The sequence below is a fragment of the Anabrus simplex genome, chromosome 13, assembly GCF_040414725.1.
Source record: "Anabrus simplex isolate iqAnaSimp1 chromosome 13, ASM4041472v1, whole genome shotgun sequence".
Classification (NCBI taxonomy): Eukaryota; Metazoa; Arthropoda; class Insecta; order Orthoptera; family Tettigoniidae; genus Anabrus; species Anabrus simplex.
Window position 1 is genome coordinate 2,817,409 of NC_090277.1, and position 24,017 is coordinate 2,841,425.

The 24,017-nt window shown below is 40.8% G+C and overlaps 1 protein-coding gene across 1 annotated transcript in view; it reads right to left on the minus strand.

The window, feature by feature from the left end:
• LOC136884814 (uncharacterized) overlaps window positions 1–24,017 on the minus strand; it is a 139,402-nt gene that overhangs the window by 67,114 nt on the left and 48,271 nt on the right. The window contains exon 4 of the mRNA XM_068230001.1: window positions 4,545–4,627. Coding sequence (XP_068086102.1) covers window positions 4,545–4,627 — 83 coding nt within the window. The remainder of the gene's footprint in view (window positions 1–4,544; window positions 4,628–24,017) is intronic.

The window sequence follows — 24,017 nt, forward strand, 5'->3', positions numbered from 1 at the left end:
ATCAAATAAAATAGCACAAATCTTAGTGCCTGTGTATGATTTAAGTACCTGAAAAGCTTCAGCACAGAACCCAGGATTACCATCTGCACTTTAATACCATTGAGATAATGTTCTAGGATGCGGAAGACAAGTGTTAAAAGTGTTTCTCACAAAAGAATATGCCTTTGAAGAAAGAAAATGAAGAGTAATCGCAAATGCTCTTAACTTCTCATCATACAACTTTTGCACTTTGTTACATGAAGCCTTATCTTGTTGTCATTTATACAAACACAATGAGGAATCTGACGAACCACTTAACATTTCAGAGTACTCATTATCTATCACAGCCTTCTCTTTAAGACTATCTACAACAGTACTTAGTTCAGCCACCTTTTTCTTCATTCGCCTCTTTTTCTGGTGCAATAATTTTATTTTCTTTCAGTACGCAATTTTTGTGGTTTTTATATGATCTATTTGAGCACTAAAACACGTTTCTGCACTTTTATTACAGTAGATTTTTCCACAACAGGTACTTCCTGGACTGCTGTAGAGGAGTCTTATGAAGGCATTTCCACAGTCTTCATGATTTTAAGGACCCTCCTCTCCTGTAAAATAAATTTAAGAAATAGTAGGCTTACTCTCTAAATATGTATTTCAACATATTTCTCACATCAAAAGCTAAAATGAAGAGAAACTAACCTTTGATTGTATTTGTAGGTATCTTGGGAAAGCAGCAAACACAGACGGCACAGCCCATTCCCTCAACCTTACCACATACAATGAAGTACCGGTACAATCAAAATCACGTTCAGTAAAGTGAGCTGAACATATGGTGCTCAAAGGTGTGGGGGACCAATTTTCCCTCCGTATAGCTCTTATTCATTTCTTCTGTCATTCATATCTTTAGGAAAACTGTAAATGATAAAGGGGCTTCTTAACCTATACTGCATGTGCAAGGGAAAAACAATTCGGCACTGAATATTCGCAAAAACATATTGCTTACCTGTGAAAAGTTATTCCTGGTATTTTCTTTGAAGCTCGTTTTGCACAACCATACGCTACACAAGTCGGCATTTTAAAATCATAACACAAACTTCCTTTACTTACTTCACACGTGGTGCACTGTTTACTTACTTCCACTAACTGATCTCCAATGTTTTGGTATAAACAACATGGCGGCCGCTTGTGTCCACTGACTTCAACTCAGATGGCACATTGCCATCTCTAAGTTATTCTGTGCTCGGTGGCACCGAGTCCTGAAGATCACCTTCCAATGCTTCCCCTGTATGAGTAAAGCATACGTACTAAGCTATACACTATATCTAGTCTCACTAGTACAAGCTTTAACTGCCATTACATTCCTAGGTCCACTTGTGGGAGCTAATGCTTCTGCACATTGCTCAAAGGTAATTGGAGGTATGTTGTCACGGTCTAAAGCAGCATATGGTCGAGTACTTTGTAGGCTCTTAATTACCTCGATATCTGTGAAGTAAAGGATGGAGAGGGTGGTAATGGCTCAGCTGTGTTTGAGTACATATTTGTACTTTTCCCTGGCTCATTATTACCCTCCTTAAATTTTTCACTTTGTGATGATTTGCTGTCTGTGCTATTAAGGTATTAACACATGTCTTTGCTGTTGTTACTTATCTTGTTTATGTAGTTTATATATGCTTCGTGAATGATTTTCTTGGTGGTATACCTCACGCATTCATATTTCTCCAACATAAGGTTGCTTGCATCCTGTTTCTGTTTCCTGTAAAGCATGTTCCTTTTGCATACCATTTTGAATCTTTCTTTTGTGATCTATGGAGAGTTTTTCTTGGTAACAATAGGTACATGGCTCCTTAGAAGTTATGGCACCAGTTAGCAGCCGGTTTACTTGTGGTAATAGACTTCTCCATTATATTTTTTACTGGTGGTTTCTTGTATTTTATGGTAGCTGTAACTGCTAGGTGTTTGGAGGAACAGAGGATTACTTCTGTTTGGCTGGAGGGTTAGTAAGGACAGAAGTTTTCAATAAACGGGTAGGTTCAGTAATTAACTGTTCAAGGAACACACTGTAGAACTCTACAACAAAAGTTGCTGCTAATGGACAGATGGGAAGAGGCAGGAGGTGAGGGTGATCATGGTGCCTGAACATTTCCAAGATAAAATCACCAGCTATCTAGATACTTTTATATCAATGTTGTATATTTTGCGTACGGTTTGGAGACAATAGTAATTCCTCATTGATGTCACCGGGAGGAGTTCAGAGCCCAGTACATGGAACCCGAAAGGAGCTTGCTTCCAGCGCATGTGAATTCCACCCAGAGAAATTCTGCCTTTGTTTGCAGGTGCTCAAAGAGCAAAGGGTTGAATTCGGGTTTCGTGGCTATAAGTGTTCCTCCCCCTGAATTTTCTAAATACTGTGTATGTCATAGACTGACGGATTTAGCCTGGTTTCACTAAAGCACACAACTGGTGGGTCTAAAGCAGCAAGAATGCCCAGAACTCCCTTTTACACTTCATGTATTTCAGGCTGTGTGCATTAAATCAAAATACAGTAACTGTCCTGTTATGTGCAGTCTAATATTCTGAATTGCTAACGTCACTATTTACACTGCATGATGTCATGTTAAGAATGATTCTGAGATTGAGGAGAACTATATTTCCAACATGACCATGTCTGCACTCCCGAGTTAATTTTTTACAGTAGAGACGTATTAATCATTGCACATATCACCTGGACTGGCGAGTAATATAATGTACACATCACAAATAGCAGATTCACTTGATTTTTAGAATTACACATATTATATAGGCATTTGAATGAGACTTCTGAGTTAGGTCCTGGATTCAATTCCACATCCCCACTAAGTGCAACTGAACACATCACAAGGTGGGGAAATGATACGGGCAGTTTGGCAACATTGATCCCTCCAGCAATCCTCCAATCCCCCAGATGTCCGATACCCATTCTTGCGGTGGAATCTGTACACAATTCTGTTTTTCAAGGAGTACATTGATATTAATTTTGCTAATGTTATTACACTTTATGCCAATAAAACATGACACAAACTCGGAGAACTCGTATCACTACAGAGATGCTTACCACCATCTTGAACTATCTTCTGGTTATTTTATTGTGATAAGCTGCAGATTTTAATATTCGGGAATAACATTGTTGCAAAACCAAACATGTGATTCCTTCACTTTCATCCAACACAGCCAGACAAGGGGCAGTGTTTCCAACATTTCTATCACAGAATGTACTTTCCACCTGCCTGAACACTGAGGATCTGAGGACAACCTCTTGCTCTGAAACACCCCCAATTTTGCTTTTGTTTACTCACTTAATTTATCTGTACAAGGATGCATTTCTCAAATAGGTTGCTTACCTGTCACTCAAGATGGTAATTCCGTTTTACTGATTTGACAGTCCTTGGAAAATTGTGATGAGTGTGTGAGTGGTGTTTTGAATTTATACCATACATTGCCAGTGATCACCAGTGTGTGCAGAAATCAGCCTACTACTTACAATGTAAGATGTAAGAACAAGGATTGTGAAAGACCGACAGGAGGCCAAGTTAAATGTCCCAGAGCAATTAAGACTTGACACTTAGGCAATTAAATATCTCCAAACTGCATGGAGCAGTGTTTATAATGAGGTGCTAGAGGTGAAGAAGAATAAACTATGTAAAGGTGATGTAATATAACACACCAGCCTCTGTGGATCATTGCTGTATTTTCAGCCACTGAATCCCAGGATCAAATTTTCGAAGGTCAGAATAAATTTTGAGCATGGAAGGAAATTGAGTACACAGTCATCACACTGCAAATAATCATGCCTTGAAATATAAGAAAGATTCCAGGCAGGGTTAAAATGTTATTCTTCCATCTCAAACAACATTTAAAAATAAGTACCTAACAACAGCAAGATAAAAATCTACAATGCCATCATACAAGCCTGTGTATTCTATGGCTTTGAAACTTAACAAGCCACTGAAGGTGACAGTAAATATATCGATATCACAGAATGAATTTTCTGTCACTAATAAAAGAAATTGAGGATTCGAAGGAGAAATGCAAAGATATACACAGGCATAAAAGGAGACAGAATCAAGTGCCTAATTCACAGCAGGTTGATTCTCTTGCCTGGTCATGATGCAAGAATGACAAAAAGCAAGGTCATGGTCAGCAAGACAACCCAGGAAAACCTATCACAATATGGAGAAATAAACTGGGATGGTAGTATTAATAATCATTGTACTGGATCAGATACTGAGTGGTGCCAACTAGGCGGCCTGCTGATCTCTAGATGCTACAGGCTGACTAATTTTAACTTTGTGGAATTTTCTCATGAGCCATGATTAAACCAACAAGTTCGGACCAAGAGTGAAGTACAGGAGACCGAATTCGAGAATGATATGGATGGACCTGTGCTCGCCGTGAACCCACAATATTGTGATATCGAGGACTTCACTCCACCTCTTGACTGCAGAGGGAGCTACTGAACACATAAATAGCAAATTCCATATTGTCGAGGATTAGAGGTGTAAAATCTAATAAAGCTAAACAGTACTTACTTGTCTTCTTCCTTGAAGCAAGCGACCAACTGACCTACTGTTTGTTCATCTACGCATATTTCATCCTTAATATCTGTGGAAGGCTGCAAAAACAAATATGCAAAACAAAGTAACAAATGTAGAGTAAGCAGATAACTAGAGAAAGAGTTTATAAATATACACGACACAGCTGACAAAAGTAAACCGCATAGCTGCACAATAAAGATATCAATTTATTCTCCCAATGTAAAAAGGAAATAAACAAGTGTCAAGTCAAAATAATGTGAAAAATGGGAACAAGAAAAGGCATTCATAATAGGATAAAGAGGACAGCACTGGAAGAGAGAGCAAAAGAAGAAGAATAAAACTTTAAAGACGACAATAATCTCTGCAATTTTTCTACAACTTCCTACAACTTCATTGTGTTCATCCTATTATGTGTTCTCAAATGACTGGTCACTTGTTTGTTTCTTGTGTTCCCACAGATGACTCTGATTGTCAAAGAGACATACATCGGATCTTAACCAGAGAAAGATCAATCTCTTGCCTACCATGTTCAAGTATGTACAACAAATAGTCAGTTGTTGGACTATTCATTGACTCTAGACAATCTGAATGCTTTATTAACATAGATTTACAACATTTACATTCAGATTTTAAGGGGCAATGCTGACCGTGTTTTCTACAGATAGAAAGAACACCACATACCCGGAAGCCCCAGAATTGACTCTCAGACAAGTCAGAGGTTATTACCAGAATCTGATGGCTAGTTGTTGGCCCAGTCAGGGTATATGGGGACAACGAAGGTGTTAATTGATAGAGAGGTAGAATCCTTAGTCTAAAAAGCCAAGAATAATGGCCAAGAAAATTTGTTCTCCTCACCACACATCGACTTGTAAACTGCGTGCCATCATCAGGCTAAGCAGAGGTCGCTTGGCAGGGTAATGCTCAATAGAGCTGTAGAGCCACGGGTACTGGTTTGGTCTTAAAACGGCTCTTTTCAGGGAGTTCAAAACTACCTAATATGTTTCCTGGACATGAGCAGAAATGCCTAAAATTTTTATAAATTATCATTCAACTGACGAGTCTACACTTGACATAGTATGCAATGTTAGATTAATGTTATCTCTCGGGCTTTTAGAAAGAGAGAAACCTTACACTTTGCTTCCTCACAAGTCAACTTTCCACTGTTCTAACAAAGGTGAAGGGATTCAATTTAGTTAACTGTCAATGTGTATTTCATCAATAGAGCAATATTCAAATGAATTCATTAATCTAAACCTTACTAATGAAAGATAAAGGATCATAACTAACGTCGTATATTTTGAAAGGAGCAGCCAGCAAAAGAGAAGAAACTCCCATTATCTAGTGTAGCAAATGCTACAAACGGAAATCAGGGATCCTCAGTACATGGGTAACAATGCCCTGGAAAATCTCAAGACTCATTTCTTCCCAGATGAGCCTCTTCAAGATCGGCTGCATCTATGGATGTGCCACGTAGCACATGTACAATTATATTGACTTTACTGTAAAATCTTATACCGGAAAGCAAACCCCATTTATTCACAACAACAAAGCTTTAAACAACAATATATATTACCTTCGTGAGAAGAAACATGCTTGAAACAGGCGATTCACCAGATATATCCACAAAATATTCTGAATGGACTGTTCATATGAGGATTAAGTAGGCCACAGGTGGATGAAAACAGAAATAATTAGCCCTAGAATATGAAGACGAACTGAAGTATGGTAAGTAGTGTCAACAATGCTGCAGAGACGCCATGCAATGGAATCTAATAATGTCACTGACAGCACATTCTGGCATCACACGCGTGCAACCTAGCGTAATGAACAACGCGTCGGGTTAACTGGCAGTGTTGTCACGATGTTTTGAAACAGGAACGATGGAATTGGGTGAACATTGAATGTGCCAGAGGCAGTGTCCTCGAGGTCTTCAACAAGCTTGCAGCAAAACTGCATAGCCTTACAGGACAGTGGCACGCTGGGTAAAAGCCTTCAACGAGGGACGCCAATTAGTGTCAGACGTGTGTCAGCCAGGTCATCCTGGTGTCAGTGAAGGAGAAGTGTTTACTCATGCCGGGTTAATGGACATTGGCCGATGTCTTATGATACGTGAGCTGGCCCGAGACACCGGGTTAGCCAATACGACTCTGCTTCATATTGGAAGGAACACATGGGCATGAGAAAAATTTCATCAAATTGGGTTCAGCATGATTCAAGAGAAATGCAGAAATGAGTACGATATGATGCTGCTCGTAACCATTTGGAGTACGAAGAAGAGGATTGCTAATGCCATATTGTTACGCTGTATGAGATATGGGCTAAACTATATGAGCCACAGCTGAAATGCTGATTAAAATAATTGCATCATTGGGGGAAACCACAAAGACTGACAGTTCATGAGAACCCCAGCCATGCAAAAGTTTTTATCCTAGAACACTATGTTCCTCCACAGCATACCGTCAGACAACGCTCAGCCACACACAGTGCATACATGGCTGATTTGTTCGGTCAATGGGGCTGCGAATTGCTGTACCATACACTATAATCCACAGATTTAAGCCAATGTGACTTTGACTTGATTCACAAGATGAAGGAACCACTTCGGGGCCTTTGCTCCAGAACTGTTCCAGAGATTTCTCAGGCAGTAAACTGCCCCATTCGTACTACCAAATTAACAGGTGCTGCAACAAGTCCACATCATTGGCAACAAGATGTACACAATGCTGGTGACTACTCTGAAGGACAGTAAATCGTGGTATAACATTCATATTATTTGTATGAGTTGTAACTGAATATTTGTTCCAACCCTTGTATATGTCCAATAAGTTTCTATTTACAACTTGCTTCATGGTGCTCCGGCACAGATAGGAAAGGGCTAGGAGTGGGAAGGAAACAGCCTTGGCATCGACTTACGGACACGTTCTTTACGCCGCCAATTTGGACCGAACTGTTCAGTACCAATCTATAAACATTTATAGTTTAAGTTACTAGCAAGTGATAAGTCTCGTGCCGCATGTAGATTACTCCTTGAAGTTCAGTGAAACTTCTAAATTGAATTCACCCTTCTTAGACCACAGAATACTGTATGAATAAACAAAATGCTATCTGCTTGCGTTTGTTGGTAAACAAACATGGCTGATGATTATGAAGATATCTTAAAGTGGTTAGAATATTATGACAATTATTTTTCTTCAGAAGACAGTGCTATTTCCTACATTAACACTGAGAGTGTTAGGGACAATGATTCTAGTGATGACGACAGCATGGACAATGTATATGCCTAAATTCGTATTTCTAAATTTACTTGGAAAGTAAAACTGTTTGTGGCTAAGCACTTGTCTTGCCCCATTATATTAGGAGCAGACTTCATATCCTCTAGCGGTCTGGTGCTCGACATTCAGAGCAAGTCGTGCACCTTCAAATTTGCTAATAATTGTAAAATTCCCTTGTTAAAATGTAATTCTGTGTCATGTTCATCGGTTTCGCCTAGCCAGGATGAGATGTTGTTAGACCTTAGACATCTACCTGAGGAGCACGCTGATAGTATTCGTAAGTTGTGTCAGTCGTTTCCAGATGTTTTCTCCGATACTCTGGTGTTACTGCCGGAACAGACAGGTCCATCTAGTATTAACTGAACAAATATTCTTAAGATCCCTCCCAAAGACCAAGCAACACATCAACAGGAACAATTTTCACACAAGACTGTATCAAGTGTCTAGGATGTTTCTTCCCAATTAAGCAGCAGCCTAAAACTATGAAACAGCTAAATATTGTACTCTTGTCAATTCCTTGACGTTACATGAGACCCAAAGTCAAGACGCTAACAGTTTCATTCACAACGTTTTTGACCAGTCTACCTAGAACAATCGGCTTTCAAATCTCCACTTGTGCTGACAACACATTTAAATATTAGTTATGTCAAGAACATGAAAATGAAAATCGTGGGTCAAACAAGCTCCAGTTTTAATATCACCCCTTCTCAAGAAATAAGAAGGTCCGTTTCATTTTATTTTTAGTTTTGAACACTGTAAGTTAACCAGAATAGAACTGCCAAGTTAAAACACATTTAATTTAAATTTATATTTTCAATCTTGACCAACCTACAATCAGTTCAAATCTCCACTTATTGTTGACGACACATCCTGTCACCAGACACGATACGTCAAGAACTTAATATGATATAGGGGTCACATAAACCCCGATATGCAATCCTCTTCGCCGAAAAGAAGATCCATTTTAGTTTTGGACATTTTCCATATTAGATACATTAGGACCAAAAAACTTAACTGTTTTGACTTATGTTTGTATATATTGTATATAATGTATATGTTGTATATAGTGTATATATTGGTATGTTTATATTGGTTAAAAAGGTCCCAAACCTTGACCTAAAGGTTGTTTACAGGCTGAAGATGCCCAAAATAATGGGTGAAACATGTACCTGACCAAATAAGTCTACATAAAATCATGTAGATAATAACCACATTAAACGTGGAAAGTATTGAATAGGTGGTTTTTTATTAAATTATCCTTGATATCTATGCCTAGTTACTAACCTTATCGAATACAAGATTGAGGTTATGGATTCGATCCCCGTTAGGTTTCCACCTTATAGGTTATCTCCACCTAAAATGAAGGCTCTCAAGGAGATCATCGATCAAATGCTAAAAGATGGTATAATTCGATCCTCTAAGTCGGCGTATTCATCGCCTATTTTCCTGGTTCCGAAACCCCATGGTGGCTTCTTTTTTTTTTTGCTATGGGCTTTACGTCGCACCGACACAGACAGGTCTTATGGCGACGATGGGATAGGGAAGGCCTAGGAGTTGGAAGGAAGCGGTTGTGGCCTAAATTAAGGTACAGCCCCAGCATTTGCCTGGTGTGCAAATGGGAAACCACGGAAAACCATCTTCAGGGCTGCCGACAGTGGGATTCGAACCTACTATCACCCGGATGCATGCTCACAACCGCACGCCTCTACGCGCACGGCCAACTCGCCCAGTCAAAGTGGCTTCATGCCTGTGACTGACTATAGGACATTAAATCGTAAGGTGGTGTTACAATCTGTGCCTCTTCCCGACCTTCACTCTTGTTTTTCATGGTTTCGGAAAGCTAAGTTCTTTGCCATCTTAGACCTTAATCAGGCGTACAATCAGATCCATCTAGCTGAGGAAGCCAAACATCTCACAGCTTTTGCCACGGATTGGAACTTGTACGAGTACAACCGCGTGCCTTTCGTGCTCCCCACGGGGGCAGTTGTGTTAACGATACTGCTAGATAGGGTATTCTCCGATATCAAATTTGAATACTTATACCATTATCTTCATGATATCGTCGTATTTTCTGAAACCATTGAAGAACATCTAGATCATCTGAAAGAGGTCCTTAATCGCCTTCGTAAGGCAGGGTTAACTGTGAAGTTGTATAAGGTTGCTTTTGCTAAGCCTTCCATGTCAATCCTAGGGCATATTGTGTCGCCCGATAGTGTTGCTGTTGATCATTCCAGAACACAGGCCATCCGTGATTTCAAACCTCCTAAGGACATCAAAGGTATTGACAGATTCATCGGCATGGTCAATTTCTTCAGGAAATTTATTCCTAACTTCGCTAACAGAGCGCCGCCCTTGAACTTACTTCGTAAGAAAGGCGTCAAATTTGAGTGGGGGCCTTCTCAACAAGCCGCTTTCGAAGACCTGAAATTAGCTCTTTGTAACGCCCCTGTCCTTGCTATGCCTGATTTTTCGAAGAAATTCATCATTCAAACCGACGCGTCGTCGGCGGTGGCTGCTGTGCTTCTTCAAGAAACTGAACTCAGAAGGCGACCCATCGCCTAAGCATCTAGGACACTATCGGCTCAAGAAGCCAAGTATTCCATCTACGAACTTGAGGGTTTGGCAGTCTTAAGGTAATCGCCCACTACACCGCGCCGCGCCGCGCCGCGCAGCCGAGAAGAAATTTCCGTGGTCTGCTTCTTGTGAAATGAAATGGCTTAACGCCCACTGCAGGGAGCCGCGCCGCGCCGCGCGGAACAAGCTTGTGGAATTTCCGCACCAGAAGCCTCCAGGTTTCTGGAACGGAACTTTTTCCTTTCGGCGCGCTTGTATGGGCGAGGGTAGAAGGAAGGAATAACGGAAAGAATGTGGTTTCGTGGCGTTTCGGCAGTCCTCGTGAGTCCTCGACTAGTGCCAGCACGCTCGTACCTTCACGCGGTTAGTGGTATTGTGCACTGTACGCCTTTCTCGGCGAAAGGTGATATTATTTGCTCGCTCTACACACGGCTTTTTTCTTTGCTAGTTGCTTCACGTCGCGCCGACACAGATAGGTATTATGGCGACGATGGGAGAGGAAAGGACTAGGAGTGGGAAGGAAGCGGCCGTGGCCTTTATTACGGTACAGCCCCAGCATTTGCCTGGTGTGAAAATGGGAAACCACGGAAAACCATTTTCAGGGCTGCCGACAGTGGGGTTCGAACCTACTATCTACCGAACACTAGATACTGGCCGCACTTAAGCGACTGCAGCTATCGAACTCGGTACACACGGCTTAACTAGGTTCAATAGTTCATAGAATTTTTCTTGGGACATACGAAAGCAGTGGGAAAATTTACTTCGGCCCTTTAGTAGATCAGGAAATAAATGGTGAAACTCTCCGTACGTTTCCCTTTTTTCATAAATGTTGTGGACCCAACCTTTCCTTTCGCGTTTTTCTTCTTCCTCATTTGCAAATATCGCAACCGCAAATAATAAGTCCTCCTCGGAACTGGAACTCATATCTCTGCGTGACCTGCACTTCCCCAACTGGAGAGAGGCGGCGCGGTGAGGTGTGCTGTATGGGCGAAGTCTCGGAAAATGGCCCGTGGAATGTTCCTCAAGCTTGTTCCGCGCGGCGCGGCGCGGTTCCCTGCAGTGGGCGATTACCTTTATTTGCACTAGAGAAGTTCCGCCTCTATCGACTTGGAAACAGATAGCCAAGCCTTAAGTTGGTACGGGATGTATAGCCCGATGGGCCATCAGGATTTCGGCCTTCCAGTTTGATGTTAGGCACATTAGAGGATCGGAAGATGTTGTTGCGGTTGGATTAAGCCGCATGTTTGCTCATGATGTGGAGACCTCCGAACTGAAAGATTGCTCTTCTATTCCCACGTCAATGCCATTCTAACTGATGCCCCCATGTTGTTTAGGGATCTTGAAAAATATCAACTTGAAGATCCTCTGCTGGCCCCTATTATGGAAACTCTTTCTTCTGGGGAACATGTCATCTCTTATGTGTTGAGCAAGGGAGTTTTATGTTGCCCGTCGCGGCATGATCAAAAGATGAAAGTTGTGGTTCCAGCTGTTCTTGTACCTATGATCTTCAAGTACTACCATGAGACCCCATTAGGGGGGGCATTTGAGCATCTTCAAAACTCGAGAAAAGATCCGAGAGATGTTTATCTGGAAAGATATGGACGGTGAAATTCGTGAATTGGTAAAAGCTTGTAAATCTTGTTGGCTTAGTAAGCCCACCTTGTCTACTAAGCTAGGTCTATTGTCTTCTCATCAACGCCGCGCCCCATGGAACGCCTCTATATCGACTACGTAGGACTCTTCCCCCAAATCAAAGGGGAATGCCAACAAATTCATTCTTGTGTGTGTCGATGGTTTCACAAGATTTTCCTGGTTATTTCCGACTAAGCTGGCAACCGCTCAGTCCACCATTTCTTGTTTAAATACCATCTTTGCTTCTTTTGGTCCGTGTCAATATATAGTTTCTGATAATGCTAAAGCCTTTACCTCCAATCTCTTCCATAAATTCTGTTTTGGTCGATCCTTCTCTCATGTAACTACTTCGGCGTATTATCCTCAACCATCTCTGGCTGAGCGGGTCAATCGTAATCTGAGATCGGCGCTCATTGCATTTCATCACGATGATCATTCCAAGTGGGACACATCCCTGCACTGGTTGGCCTTCACTTTGAATTCGGCGGTTCATGAGTCACATAAGTTCACTCCAGCTTCTTTGATGTTTAAATTTGTGCCTAACACGCCGCTCTCTAACCTTTGGTCACTTAACGATATCCCACCAGAGTTAATAGATCCCGATAATATCAGGGATCTATGGAAGAAGGCTAACGCCAATCTTAAAGTTTCCCATGAAAAGGTTAGGGAAAGATATGATCGTGGACAGACGCCCACCAATTTAACAGTAGGAGATCAAGTCATGGTAAAAAACTTTGTTCCCGTGGGCAAGCTTGACCCCAGATTTCATGGGCCGTGCATCATGTTAGATTTTGACTTCTGTTACATTATTGGTGAGGAACCCAGGCACCGAGAGGATCTTTAGGGTCCACATTTCGCAAATAAAGCCTGTGTAATGTCCTTGTTTACTTAGTCACCAACATTTTGCTGGAGCTTTGAAGGTTATATTTACTTTAAATCTAAGACCTTCTGCACTTTGGTTGTATTTTATCTATATGCATACTAAACGTACGATCTTTCCCTCCCGTTTTCGGCTGTCTATTCCAGAGTGGCCATTACCAAACCCCCACCTCCTGAAAATCCACACACTGGCACGAAAAATCTTCCACGCCGCCCGGCCCTCAGCATCACCAAAAAAGATCATACCCTATTTTCACAAGGCAACAACAACACTTTTATGTCGCCGAGATCTTACTGTTTCAGTGTCCCCGCAGCCGTTTGTCATGTACCGCCACTGAGGTGCGGTATGGGCACACTCCACTCCCGTGATGTCTACCTGTGTACGGCGCGCTGGAGTCCATCTCCCGGCAAAGGCTGAAGTGCGGCAACCCTACCGCCAATTCATCTGGGGACTGTACATACACTTCTGATCTGCGGCGTCCTTCACCACGACTACCCCTCTCATAGTAGCGGGAGAGGTGTATCTGAGAGTACTTGAGAGGTCCGGGCGACCTAAACTGGATATCGGCAGCGGCGGCAGGTCTTGCCGTCAAAAATATTTACATGTATTTCACATTCTGCAGCAACACAGACACTCAAAAGCTGAGTTTAACTAGTTGCTACCTGACTACTTCAAAAAAAAATTAGAATTTTTTTCTCTTCCAAGCTAAATGATAATTTATTTAAAATTCTTCTGCGTCACCCCTTGGAAGGACATTTGGGGGGAGAGGTCTGTACCGGGAGGTACACCTCTACGCCGCACATTTAAATCTTGCGCCAATAAAACCTCCTCTACAGGAGAAACACTGAACTTAAAACTAGACCTATTTATACTTTTACTCAGATGATGTCACTACCTTAATTTTTGTGATTGTGAAGTTTACAGGACTGTGTGAATTTCAACTTGTTTTATTCTCCATTGATCAAGAAGTGTGAACATTCTCTTATAGATGTCTCTGCTAAAAATCTATGATCATGCACCCTGGTGCGAAGTGAAATAACTTTTTGAAGAAATTTTGTATTCATGTTTTCTCTTTAGTAAATTTAATTCATTCATTTTTGGTTTGGCAAATTTTATCTTTTCTTTCCGCCTGTTTTGAATCCAACCAATCCCATATTTCTTCTTCGATTTTAAGTGTGACTTTTGATTTTAACCAATAAATTCTGTGGATGTGCCTTGATTATTTATGAATGGTCTCGAACTTGCGCCGAGGGTTTATAAACTGCGGATTTCCACGCCTCTTGATCAACATCTACTAAGTGTGTGTACGTAAAGCAGGAGGCGGGAGGTGCCTCTTTCATCAAGCAGCAGTACTCCAACAAGGTATGGCCACTTAACATCTTCACCCTTTGCTAGCTCCGCAGTTTAACCCAAGGGAAAGGTCCGATACTTTAACCATGTAACCTACTTTTATACAAATGTAATTTTCTGCCGGCTTATGTAAAATCTTCATTAAATCTTTAACTGTAAATCGGGGAGAGAGAGTGATGCACCCTCTCGCGCTCCCCTTCATTTTGGTTTGAGGTGACTACGTTTTGTAACTGATTTTCTTCCTTTCCGTAATGTGTTAAATTTCTTTATTATACGAGTCCCCTCCATAGTTTGGGATTAGCCCCTGTTTCATCGGCCTAGTGCCTTTCAGGTTTTAAGAATGCATATTTAGGAGTGCAAGTACACACCTCCATTCAATTTGGTGTTTCGGGCCATTTACTTAACCTGTTCTTTTCTGCTAAGGCCCTATAGATTGGGTACGAGATACCCCTGTTTCAGTTCGTAAGCTGAGCCTTGGGAGGCCAAAAGAGTGTAAGATATTTTTGGTGTTGCCTTGAATTGGCTTGATTTTGAGAGCCTATTTGCTCTTTTTAAAGTAAGATTACTGAATGCCTTTTGAAGGCTAGATACTGTGAGTTGGGAGCCAGCGCTCCATGTAGTAGGGGATTTCTGCCATTGTGTAAAATAGTAAACTTTCGTAAAGTCGAACTGAGAGCTCAGGAAATGTAAAGCGAGGGCTGGAAGCCCGGATTACTAAACTGTCACTAAATTCTGGATGTACTTGCCTTGTATAAACTTTGTCATGGTACCCGGTATGTCATTGTTATTTCACTAAGTGAAAAGTTGTTAAAATTTTTGTGTGTTGTGAAAATATAACGTTTGTTAAAATTTTAAATTAACTTTGTCTTTGTAGTTAGACCCATTCATCCCAGCACCTTCTTTCACCTCTGCTGGTCCACAGGTAACCCCATAACAGAAAGAAAGAAAGAAAGAAAGAAAGAAAGAAAGAATGTCCATTTACTTTCAAATGTTGATAAGGACTTGGGCCTTGATGTGGAAATTTAAAGAAAATGAGGCGGAGGATAGGATGTTGTGATAAACCCCATGGGTATTGGAAGATACAACCAATAAATGACTGCAGTATGTCATCAAGACCAAGTCCTTGCATGTTTCCCCATAACACGATGGACTATCATGGGTTATAAAAAGATAATGCTGTATCAATTGGATACGGCTATCTTACATTCATGCATTGTGTTCATGAAGGTTACTGGCAGGCGGATACATTATACAGACTTTCCCACAGCATTTGCCGAGGGATTGTTATAGTGTTTTGCTCTCCCGCCTAGGACAACAAAAAGAAGAACGCCCAGCCAATAGAGCTACCTGCAGCTTCAGGCAAATGTAGGGACACATTTTTCAGAGCCTATTCGTCCAACACAAAGGAAGAACCATCCTTCTATGCCTGCAACTTTTGCAAGGGTCATAAAATAAGGTTCAAAGTGAGGTGACTATGTGAAATATGTTTTTTCCACTCCACCTAGAGAGTTCCTTCAAAAAATATCACACAATGATTCACAACTGAAGACTGGGAAACACTTCAGGAACATTTAGGCATTGACCTGTGAAGTAAATAGCTTTGAAAAAGTGCCACTTTTTTACCAATCCTCAATAAACAAAATTAAATGATAATTTTGAAAATTAATAAAGTTTTCTGTCCCTGCAGGTTAGACTATTTGTCAGGTTCCAATGGGTTAATTAAAGTATAGTTTCAGAATTTGCCTCGTTTAAAAGTGAGAAACCACAGAAAACCATCTTTGGAAAAATAGCTGAAACAGAAGTGCAAGGCTGTTGAAGGTTTTATGGTCCTAGGAAGGTAGAAACTGCATGGAGTAAAATCAAGGAAGCCATTGGAGAATGGAAAACTAGGTAAGAAAGTGTAGTGATGGGTGATACGACAATGCCGATGGATTGGATATGGAGGAACATAGTCAATTGCTTGTTGATAATCCTATGAAACTGCAGTCCAACGATTGGGCTCATTTCATATGTGAATCCTTCCCACTGTATCCAAGCAAATCCACTCACCAAGAGCTCAGATGGAAAAAACTTCTAGGGGAAAAAAGACAAAGCAGAAATATGCCAGGAACATATACAACAGCAGTATCAAGGTAAGGAAGTAGATTATAGGTTTTTGGAACAATAAGAGGCTCTCCTGCCTGATGAAATGGGAGTCCCAATTTCGAGGTCAGAATTTGAGAAAGTTTTGAAAGACCTCAGTATAAACAAGGCACCAGGAATTGTTACCATCAGAATTACTGACCGCCTTAAGAGAAACCAGCATGGTGAGGTTATTCCGTTTATTGTGCAAGATGCATGAAAAAGAGGAATTGCCATACAATTTTTTGGCACAATGAAGTTATATCTATTTTCATGAAAACTGGTGCTGACAAGTATGAAAACTATTTCACCATTAGTTCAGTAAGGAAAGACAATTTGAAACTGAGTTGGAGGACATCAATTTGGCTACAGAAGGAATGTAAGAACACATGAAGCAATCCTGACTTTACGTCTGATCTTAAGAGGATTGAATTGAGAAGTACAAAAAGTAGAAAAACAAAAGGCATTCATTATCAGATACCGAGAAAGAAGAATTATTTAAATTCTGCACAAAAATCTGTCTGCTGTGAGAAGAATCGAAGACTTTGAGAAAGCAGCAGTATTCCATAAGGCAGTGAGGCAGGAGTGCTGGTTCTCCCTGCTTCAAAATGTTCATATAGAAGAAAGAGACAGTAAAGAAAATCAGAGAGGAATTTGGAAAGGGTATCACAATCAAAGGAGAGGAAATCAAAGCTCTGATATTTGCTGACGATATTGTAATTTTATCTCAGTCTGCAGAAGATCTGAAGAAACTGTTGAATGGTAAGACAGAGTCTTGAGGAAGGGGTACAAGATGAAAATAAATAAATCCAAAACAAAAGTAACGGAGTGCAGTAGAACGATGTCGGCTGACACAGGAAATATTAGATTAGGAAATCAACTTCTAAAGGTAGTAGATGAATATTGTTACATGGGTAGTAAATAAACTAACGACAGCAGATATGAGGATATAAAATGCAGACTGCAGGCTAGCACAAGCAAGGAAGGCCTTTTTTCATAAAACAAATTCGTACCTTTCAACATTGATAAACGAATTACTTAGATGTCTACGTACACACTTGTCTGGAGTGCAGTCTTGTATGGACGATAACTAGCTCAGGATGAAAAGAGGGTAGAAACTTCTGAAATACAGTGTTAAAGATGAATGGTGTAGGTGAGTTGGATAGATCGAAACACGAACGAAGAGATACAGAATTAAATGGGTGAGAGATGAATGTGGCTAAATTTGACAAGAAGAGATAGATTGATAGGACATATCTTAAGACACCCAGGACATGTTCAGTTGGTTTTTGAGGGAAGTGTAGTCGGTAAGAACAGTTGGGATAGACCAAGATATGAATATGACAGGCAGATCAGAGCAGATGCAGTATGTAGTAGTTAAATAGAAATGAAAATGTTACCACAGGATAGGGTCATATGAAGGGCTGCATCAAACCAGTCTTTGGACTGATGACTCAATAACAGGTGAGAAATAGTGTCCTGGATAACAGGGACGGCAATTCCTTTCCAAGAGGACATGCTGAGAACCCGGTTATATTCGTTAATCAGGATGAACAAGCCAGTACAGTGCACTTGTAAAATATACTGTATTTAAGCTAAACATGCTCATACCATATTACACCTTTCTCCATATCACCCAGAATTGAATCCCATTAAGCTGATATGGGCAAGTGTCAAGAGTGGCATTTCTGAACATAATGTGATGTTCAGAATGGAAGCATTACTATAATATACGGTGAATGAATTGATTCTATTAAAAAATGAGGACTGGAAGTAAAATTTGTGAGCACGTAAATAAATTTGAAGATCAGTCATTTAAAGTGAATGTTTAATGGACCATGGTAAACATAAACGTGTGGAGTGAAATGAACAGAAATAGTGACAGTTACAGAAGCAATACTGAAACCGCAGGAAGAAGTGATAATAAAAAGACAGACACTGGCAGCGGAAGCGAAATAGACACGGATATGATGAAATAGTGGGAGGGGCATTCTCTAAGAGATTTACTATGCCTAGCAACATTGACAGTCTTCCAACAAGTGATTAACATACTGAGTTATGTGTAATGTGCAGATATGTAATTATTGGAAGGATTTTTGAAAGTTTTCTTAACAGGAATACTACAATTCACGATAAGATTGTATGTTTGATAAGGCATGCATTGTACAATATCCTCACTTATCCTCTTCAATCCCGGACTGAATACTCCGGAAACAGAATTTTTATACATGCCATTTCTGAGAATATGGGTCACTAGTAAGCAAACCATGCAATAAAATTTTTCTTCGTAACGTGCCCAAAGGGCATAACTGAGGGTCCTCATATGTGGACCTCAGGTCTTTGTTAACACATTATGGATTACACTTCTCTTGATTTAGCAGATGGGTTTTTTGGAAACAATATGCGTTTTCATTTCAATTATGTACTTTAATTACTTAAAAAAACCAAAACCTATTTTAAAACACTCTCATAACATGGAAACTGTGTATTACTAACATAAAATAACCAACACCTATTCTAAAACACTCTCATCATAATATAGGAACTCTATGCATACATAGAAACTAAATATATACATAATTGAACAATTTCTCACTACACAAGTCATTCTACTCATTACTTGGTGTGATAATCCCAAAAGCAGTTGTTTTTTAAAGCGCAAAGGTACATACCACATTTTGTACAGACTACCCTCGTTTTGGAACGACATCCAGGCCTTCTGCATTTCGGGGCATTCTTTGCATCAACAAATTTTGCTAAGTGGCCTATATTGTCAAAACGAACCTCTGGAATGGGTTGGCTCTGAACTCTTCGTACTTTCACCACACCTTGTTTGTCCATGTCATCCTCGGAGTCATCATCTTCGTCAACAGGGTTAGTGGATGCTGAGGGAGGCCGTCCTCGTTTCCTAATGTTTATGTAACCAATGTCCTTAAAATTTATCAATGCCTTTCCTACGTGCATTTTGTAATCCAGTCATGAGAGTCGTTTTTGTCTAATAATACCACTACCTGCACACCATCTGTGATACATTATCCAACAATTAACAATTATAAGATCAACAAAGTGGTTGAACATACGCACTGGCAATTTGTTGGTATGAATGTAACACCTATAGTACGACATGAATCTATCACAAAGGTCTACTCCACCCATTTTTTCATTGTAGTATTTAACAATCAATGGCTGAGGAATAACAACCTTTTTCTTTTCCTCCTTCGACCATCTTTTGCATGTTGTAGGTGGCTCACTGCCAACACATGAAGACAGAAGAAGAACACTTCTGTTGTCCTTCCACTTTACAATGCACATTTTTTCATCTTCCCTTACCCACTCCTCCCATTCTCCCCTTTTCAGTTCCTTATCGGTTTTCAGTTTTTGTGACACTGATCCGACCCTGTTTTTCATGACAGTCCCTGTTTGGTATATATGTTTCTCTGCAGTAGCATGTCAACTGATTTTACACTGGTAAAAAACCTATCAGTGTAAACACAATGAGTTTTATCTTGTGGAATACTTTCTGTCAAAACCTTGACAATAGCACCACCAAGACCATATTCTTTTTCGTCCTCAATCGATACTGTACCTGCCCCTGTGTAAAACAAAATCTAAAACTAATCCATCTGGTGCTGCCAAAATGAAATTCTTCAATGCTAATGGGTTGGGTTTTGAAGGGACAAACTGCCTAAAGCCACACTTGCCTGTTCATCAAGTGATACATGCTTCGACCGTGGGAGAGATATGCATTTTTGTTTCACGCAGTCAAGAAATGGTTTTGACCTTCCAGAGTGGTCCCTCACGTTCCCCTTGATTGTCAACAAAATGCATAAAATTCCTCAGTTCAAAAAAACGATCCCTGGACATAAACTTAGAAATTATCGGCACCTCAGTATCACGTTGCCAGTGGATAACCCAGCACACCCATCATCACATGCACACCAGCCAAATGCATCATTTCGTCCTTAGTAGTATTTACGGATTTCAAGTCGCGCTTTTGAACTGAATAGAGGTTAGTTTGTTCCGCGTGTTGTTCCCAGAAACTAAGAGGTAGGTATTCCAAGAATGAATCTAAAATTCCCTTTTCATTGTCATAGTCTGTTAAAAATACTTCATCATTGCAGGGGTCCTGTAAAGTCATAGATTTCTTTCTCCATTTCATATCGCGGGTCTTAGTAGTTGGAGGTGTAAGCGCCTGAGATACCACCAATTCCGTAGATCTGTTTCCTTCGTCTTCGTTGTTGCCAAGCACATCATTTTCTCTATTTAGGACATATTCATTTCCAAGACCTTCACCTTCATTTACATCACCGTCATTATCGTACACAGAAGATGAGTCAAAGTTAGTAACATCAGTAACTGAGAATTCGTCAAGCTCGCCCTCGGACAGATCCGCATCACTTTCATCCAGAAAAGCCCATATATCGCTTTCCTTAACAAATCTTCCTTCTGTAAAAAAAGAACTAAACATAAAGTAAGTTATTTTGCCATAAAACAACGTATTTCCTGTAGTATCATTCGGTAATTGTGATGCTATTACTTATCACTCCCACATCAAAACCTACAGAAAATATAATTCAACACTCAACTGAGGTCCACGTATGAGGACCATCACATTATGCGATAAATATCAGTACCACTTAACAATATTGATAAACTGAATTAATTCACAGACTCTACAAATGCTACACAACACTGAAAAAAATCAGCTTAGCAAGATTCTGAGTTATTTACTGGGAAATATATACTTACTTTCAGCATGATGGGAGGAAGCCATCTTCTCGCTCACCACTCTTTACATTTAAATCTACCATGACAGTTAGGAGTAACACAGCGTTCCTGTGGCAACAAGGTGAATTAAGAGGTCCACAGACGAGGACTGCGGTCACTACGCAACAAAATCCGCATTAAAACACACGAGAAATTAGCTCTCAACTGAGATGTGGACCGTCGTTCTACTCTCCTATGTATGCTCGAACCTAGTCCTTGTCACCTTCCAGTACAGCGCTCTTCCTGTCATGCACTTAAATGAGTGCTTTCCACAATTAGCACAAGCTGTACCCATAGATTGTGACTTTGTCCTCAACACAACAAAAGCAATGTAAAAAGGAAACCTACACTGCCGGATATCTTTCTGATGTACAACATACAGGCAGCCAGGGTAAACAGGGTATATCTAGGGAGTAACATAGAACCATTCTGCTGAAATCAAACGCTGGGTAGAGAAAGCAGAGTCCATCTTCAACTCCAATCTTGAAACGATCTCAGAATAAAGCTCACTAAGAGAATAACGAAGTGCTGTGCCCTCTCCACCCTACTAAATACTGTAGTGCCCTATGTACATTATTACCCGCAACTTTCAACATGTGTATATAATTAATGGCAAATTGTATAATACCTGTGGGTCATGCTTTTGCCGACGATGGGATAGGAAAGGGCTAGAAGTGGAAATGATGTGACCGTGGCCTTAATTAACCCCCATTTGACCGTGTGTGGTACCTGGGACTTGTGACATTTGTTATATCTCTGGGAGTTGAATGCTTTATCACTGATTTACTCCTCCCCCACCCAGTACGTTTCTACAGTCACGCCAGTCAGACTACGGTGAGAAGACGTGCACGTGCGGTTGCTTGGTAGGTGAGAATTTAGATACCCGCGGTCAGTGGGACCACACAAGAGCAGTTATTCTTAGTGTAACGTGACATAATGGACCATTCCAAACCTGACCCCAGCTGGATAAATGTACGATCCACGGATTTCCAGACTGTTGTTGCTGATTGGCAGCAAGCAGATGATGAAATCCAACAGAATGTGTCCCACTCGGAAGAACAGATAGGTACCCATGTTCTTCCCATGTGCAACATATTTCAGAAGAAGAAGGGGGGATGAACGTTGCTCACGTCCACAGGATTTACCTCCTCATTGCCCTGCACGTGTCCCCTGGGTGGTGCTAAGCGAGCAACAGAAATAGGCAGCCAGTCTATCCTAGGATCTCCTGGCTTTCAAATTATGTCAAAGACACCATGTGGAAACAGCTCTTCTCAGAGCTCTTTAACAAGAAACATTGGTCCCACTATTCGTATTTTCCAACTCAATATAGAGAGTATCAGCAGAGCAAAGTGTGATTACCTCTCAAAAGTACTCAGAGAGAACAACATAGATGTTGTTGTCCTTCAAGAGACGCATGTTGCTAATGAAGAACAACTCCGTACTAGAGGTCGTATTGCTGGGTACAAGGCACTAGGAGCAACCTACCATGAAGCATATGGAGTGGCCACATATGTCCGTAATGACATCGAAGAAGCTGAGCTACTATCTCAAAGCACAGAAGAAAATGTCCATCAGGTTGTCGTCCGACTGAATAATGTCTCGATCATCAACATCTACAAACCACCATGCATTTTATGGCCTCAGTATGTTGTACCAACTGCAGAACATCCTGCGATTTATGTGGGGGATTTCAACAGTCATCATGAACTCTGGAAGTATTCTAAAACAGATGATTGTGGACTTAAATTAATGGACTGGTGCGAAAGTAATAACCTCCATCTAGTATTTGATGCTAAAGATCGAGGAACTTTTCGATCAGCTGCATGGGGTAGAGATTCAAATCCAGATTTATGCTTCGTCAGCTCCAATATAAATGGAATTCCCTCGCACACTACACGCAAAGTGATGGGAGATTTCCCTCATAGCCAGCATAGACCAGTAATACTCGAATTTGGTGTCACAATTCCAATTATACGTTCAACGCCACATCCCCGATGGAATTTCCAGAAAGCTGATTGGTCTGCATTCTCTGTAGAACTAGATAAATGCATTCGTTGGATTCCCCAAAATCACCAAAGTTATCAACGTTTTGTTGGCGCAGTTATATCTACTGCTAAGAAATGTATGCCCAGAGGTTATCGGAAAGAATATGTCCCTGGCTGGAATGCCCAGAATGAGGAATTATTTAAGAATTTCCAACAAAACAGAGATGCGGAAACTGCTAACAAACTTCTGGCTAGCTTGGATGATCGTCGAAGACAAAAGTGGGTTGAAACTGTCGAAAGCTTAGATTTTACTCATTCTAGCAGAAAGGCCTGGGGCCTTCTTAGAAGGCTAGGAGAAGGTGCGCCAGTAGTGAAGGGTCAACCTCAGGTGACACCTGACCAAATAGCTTCCCATATTGTAACAACTTCTCGAGCTCCAGCTGATAAGAAGCATACAAAGTATGTTAGATGCCAGCTTCGTTCTCTGAAATCATCAGTACCTCGCATTTCTAGCTATTCACGTCCCTTTAGAGCCCTTGATGTTCAAGAGGCCCTCAAAGAACTAAAACCTGGTAAGGCACCTGGATTCGATGGAATTCATCCAGAATTCCTCATACATATGGGAGACAATGCAAAGAGATGGATGGCACAGTTCTACACAGACATTCTTCAGACTGGACAAATCCCACCTGACTTCAAGAAGGCTAAAATTATTTCCATATTGAAGCCTGGAAAACCTGAAAACAGACCTGAAAGTTACAGACCAATAGCCCTCCTTAGCTATTGCTACAAACTGTTTGAAAGGCTTATCTACAACAGAATTGGATCAACCATTTTAGAACTCATTCCTGTGGATCAGGCAGGCTTCAGACCTAACCGAAACTGC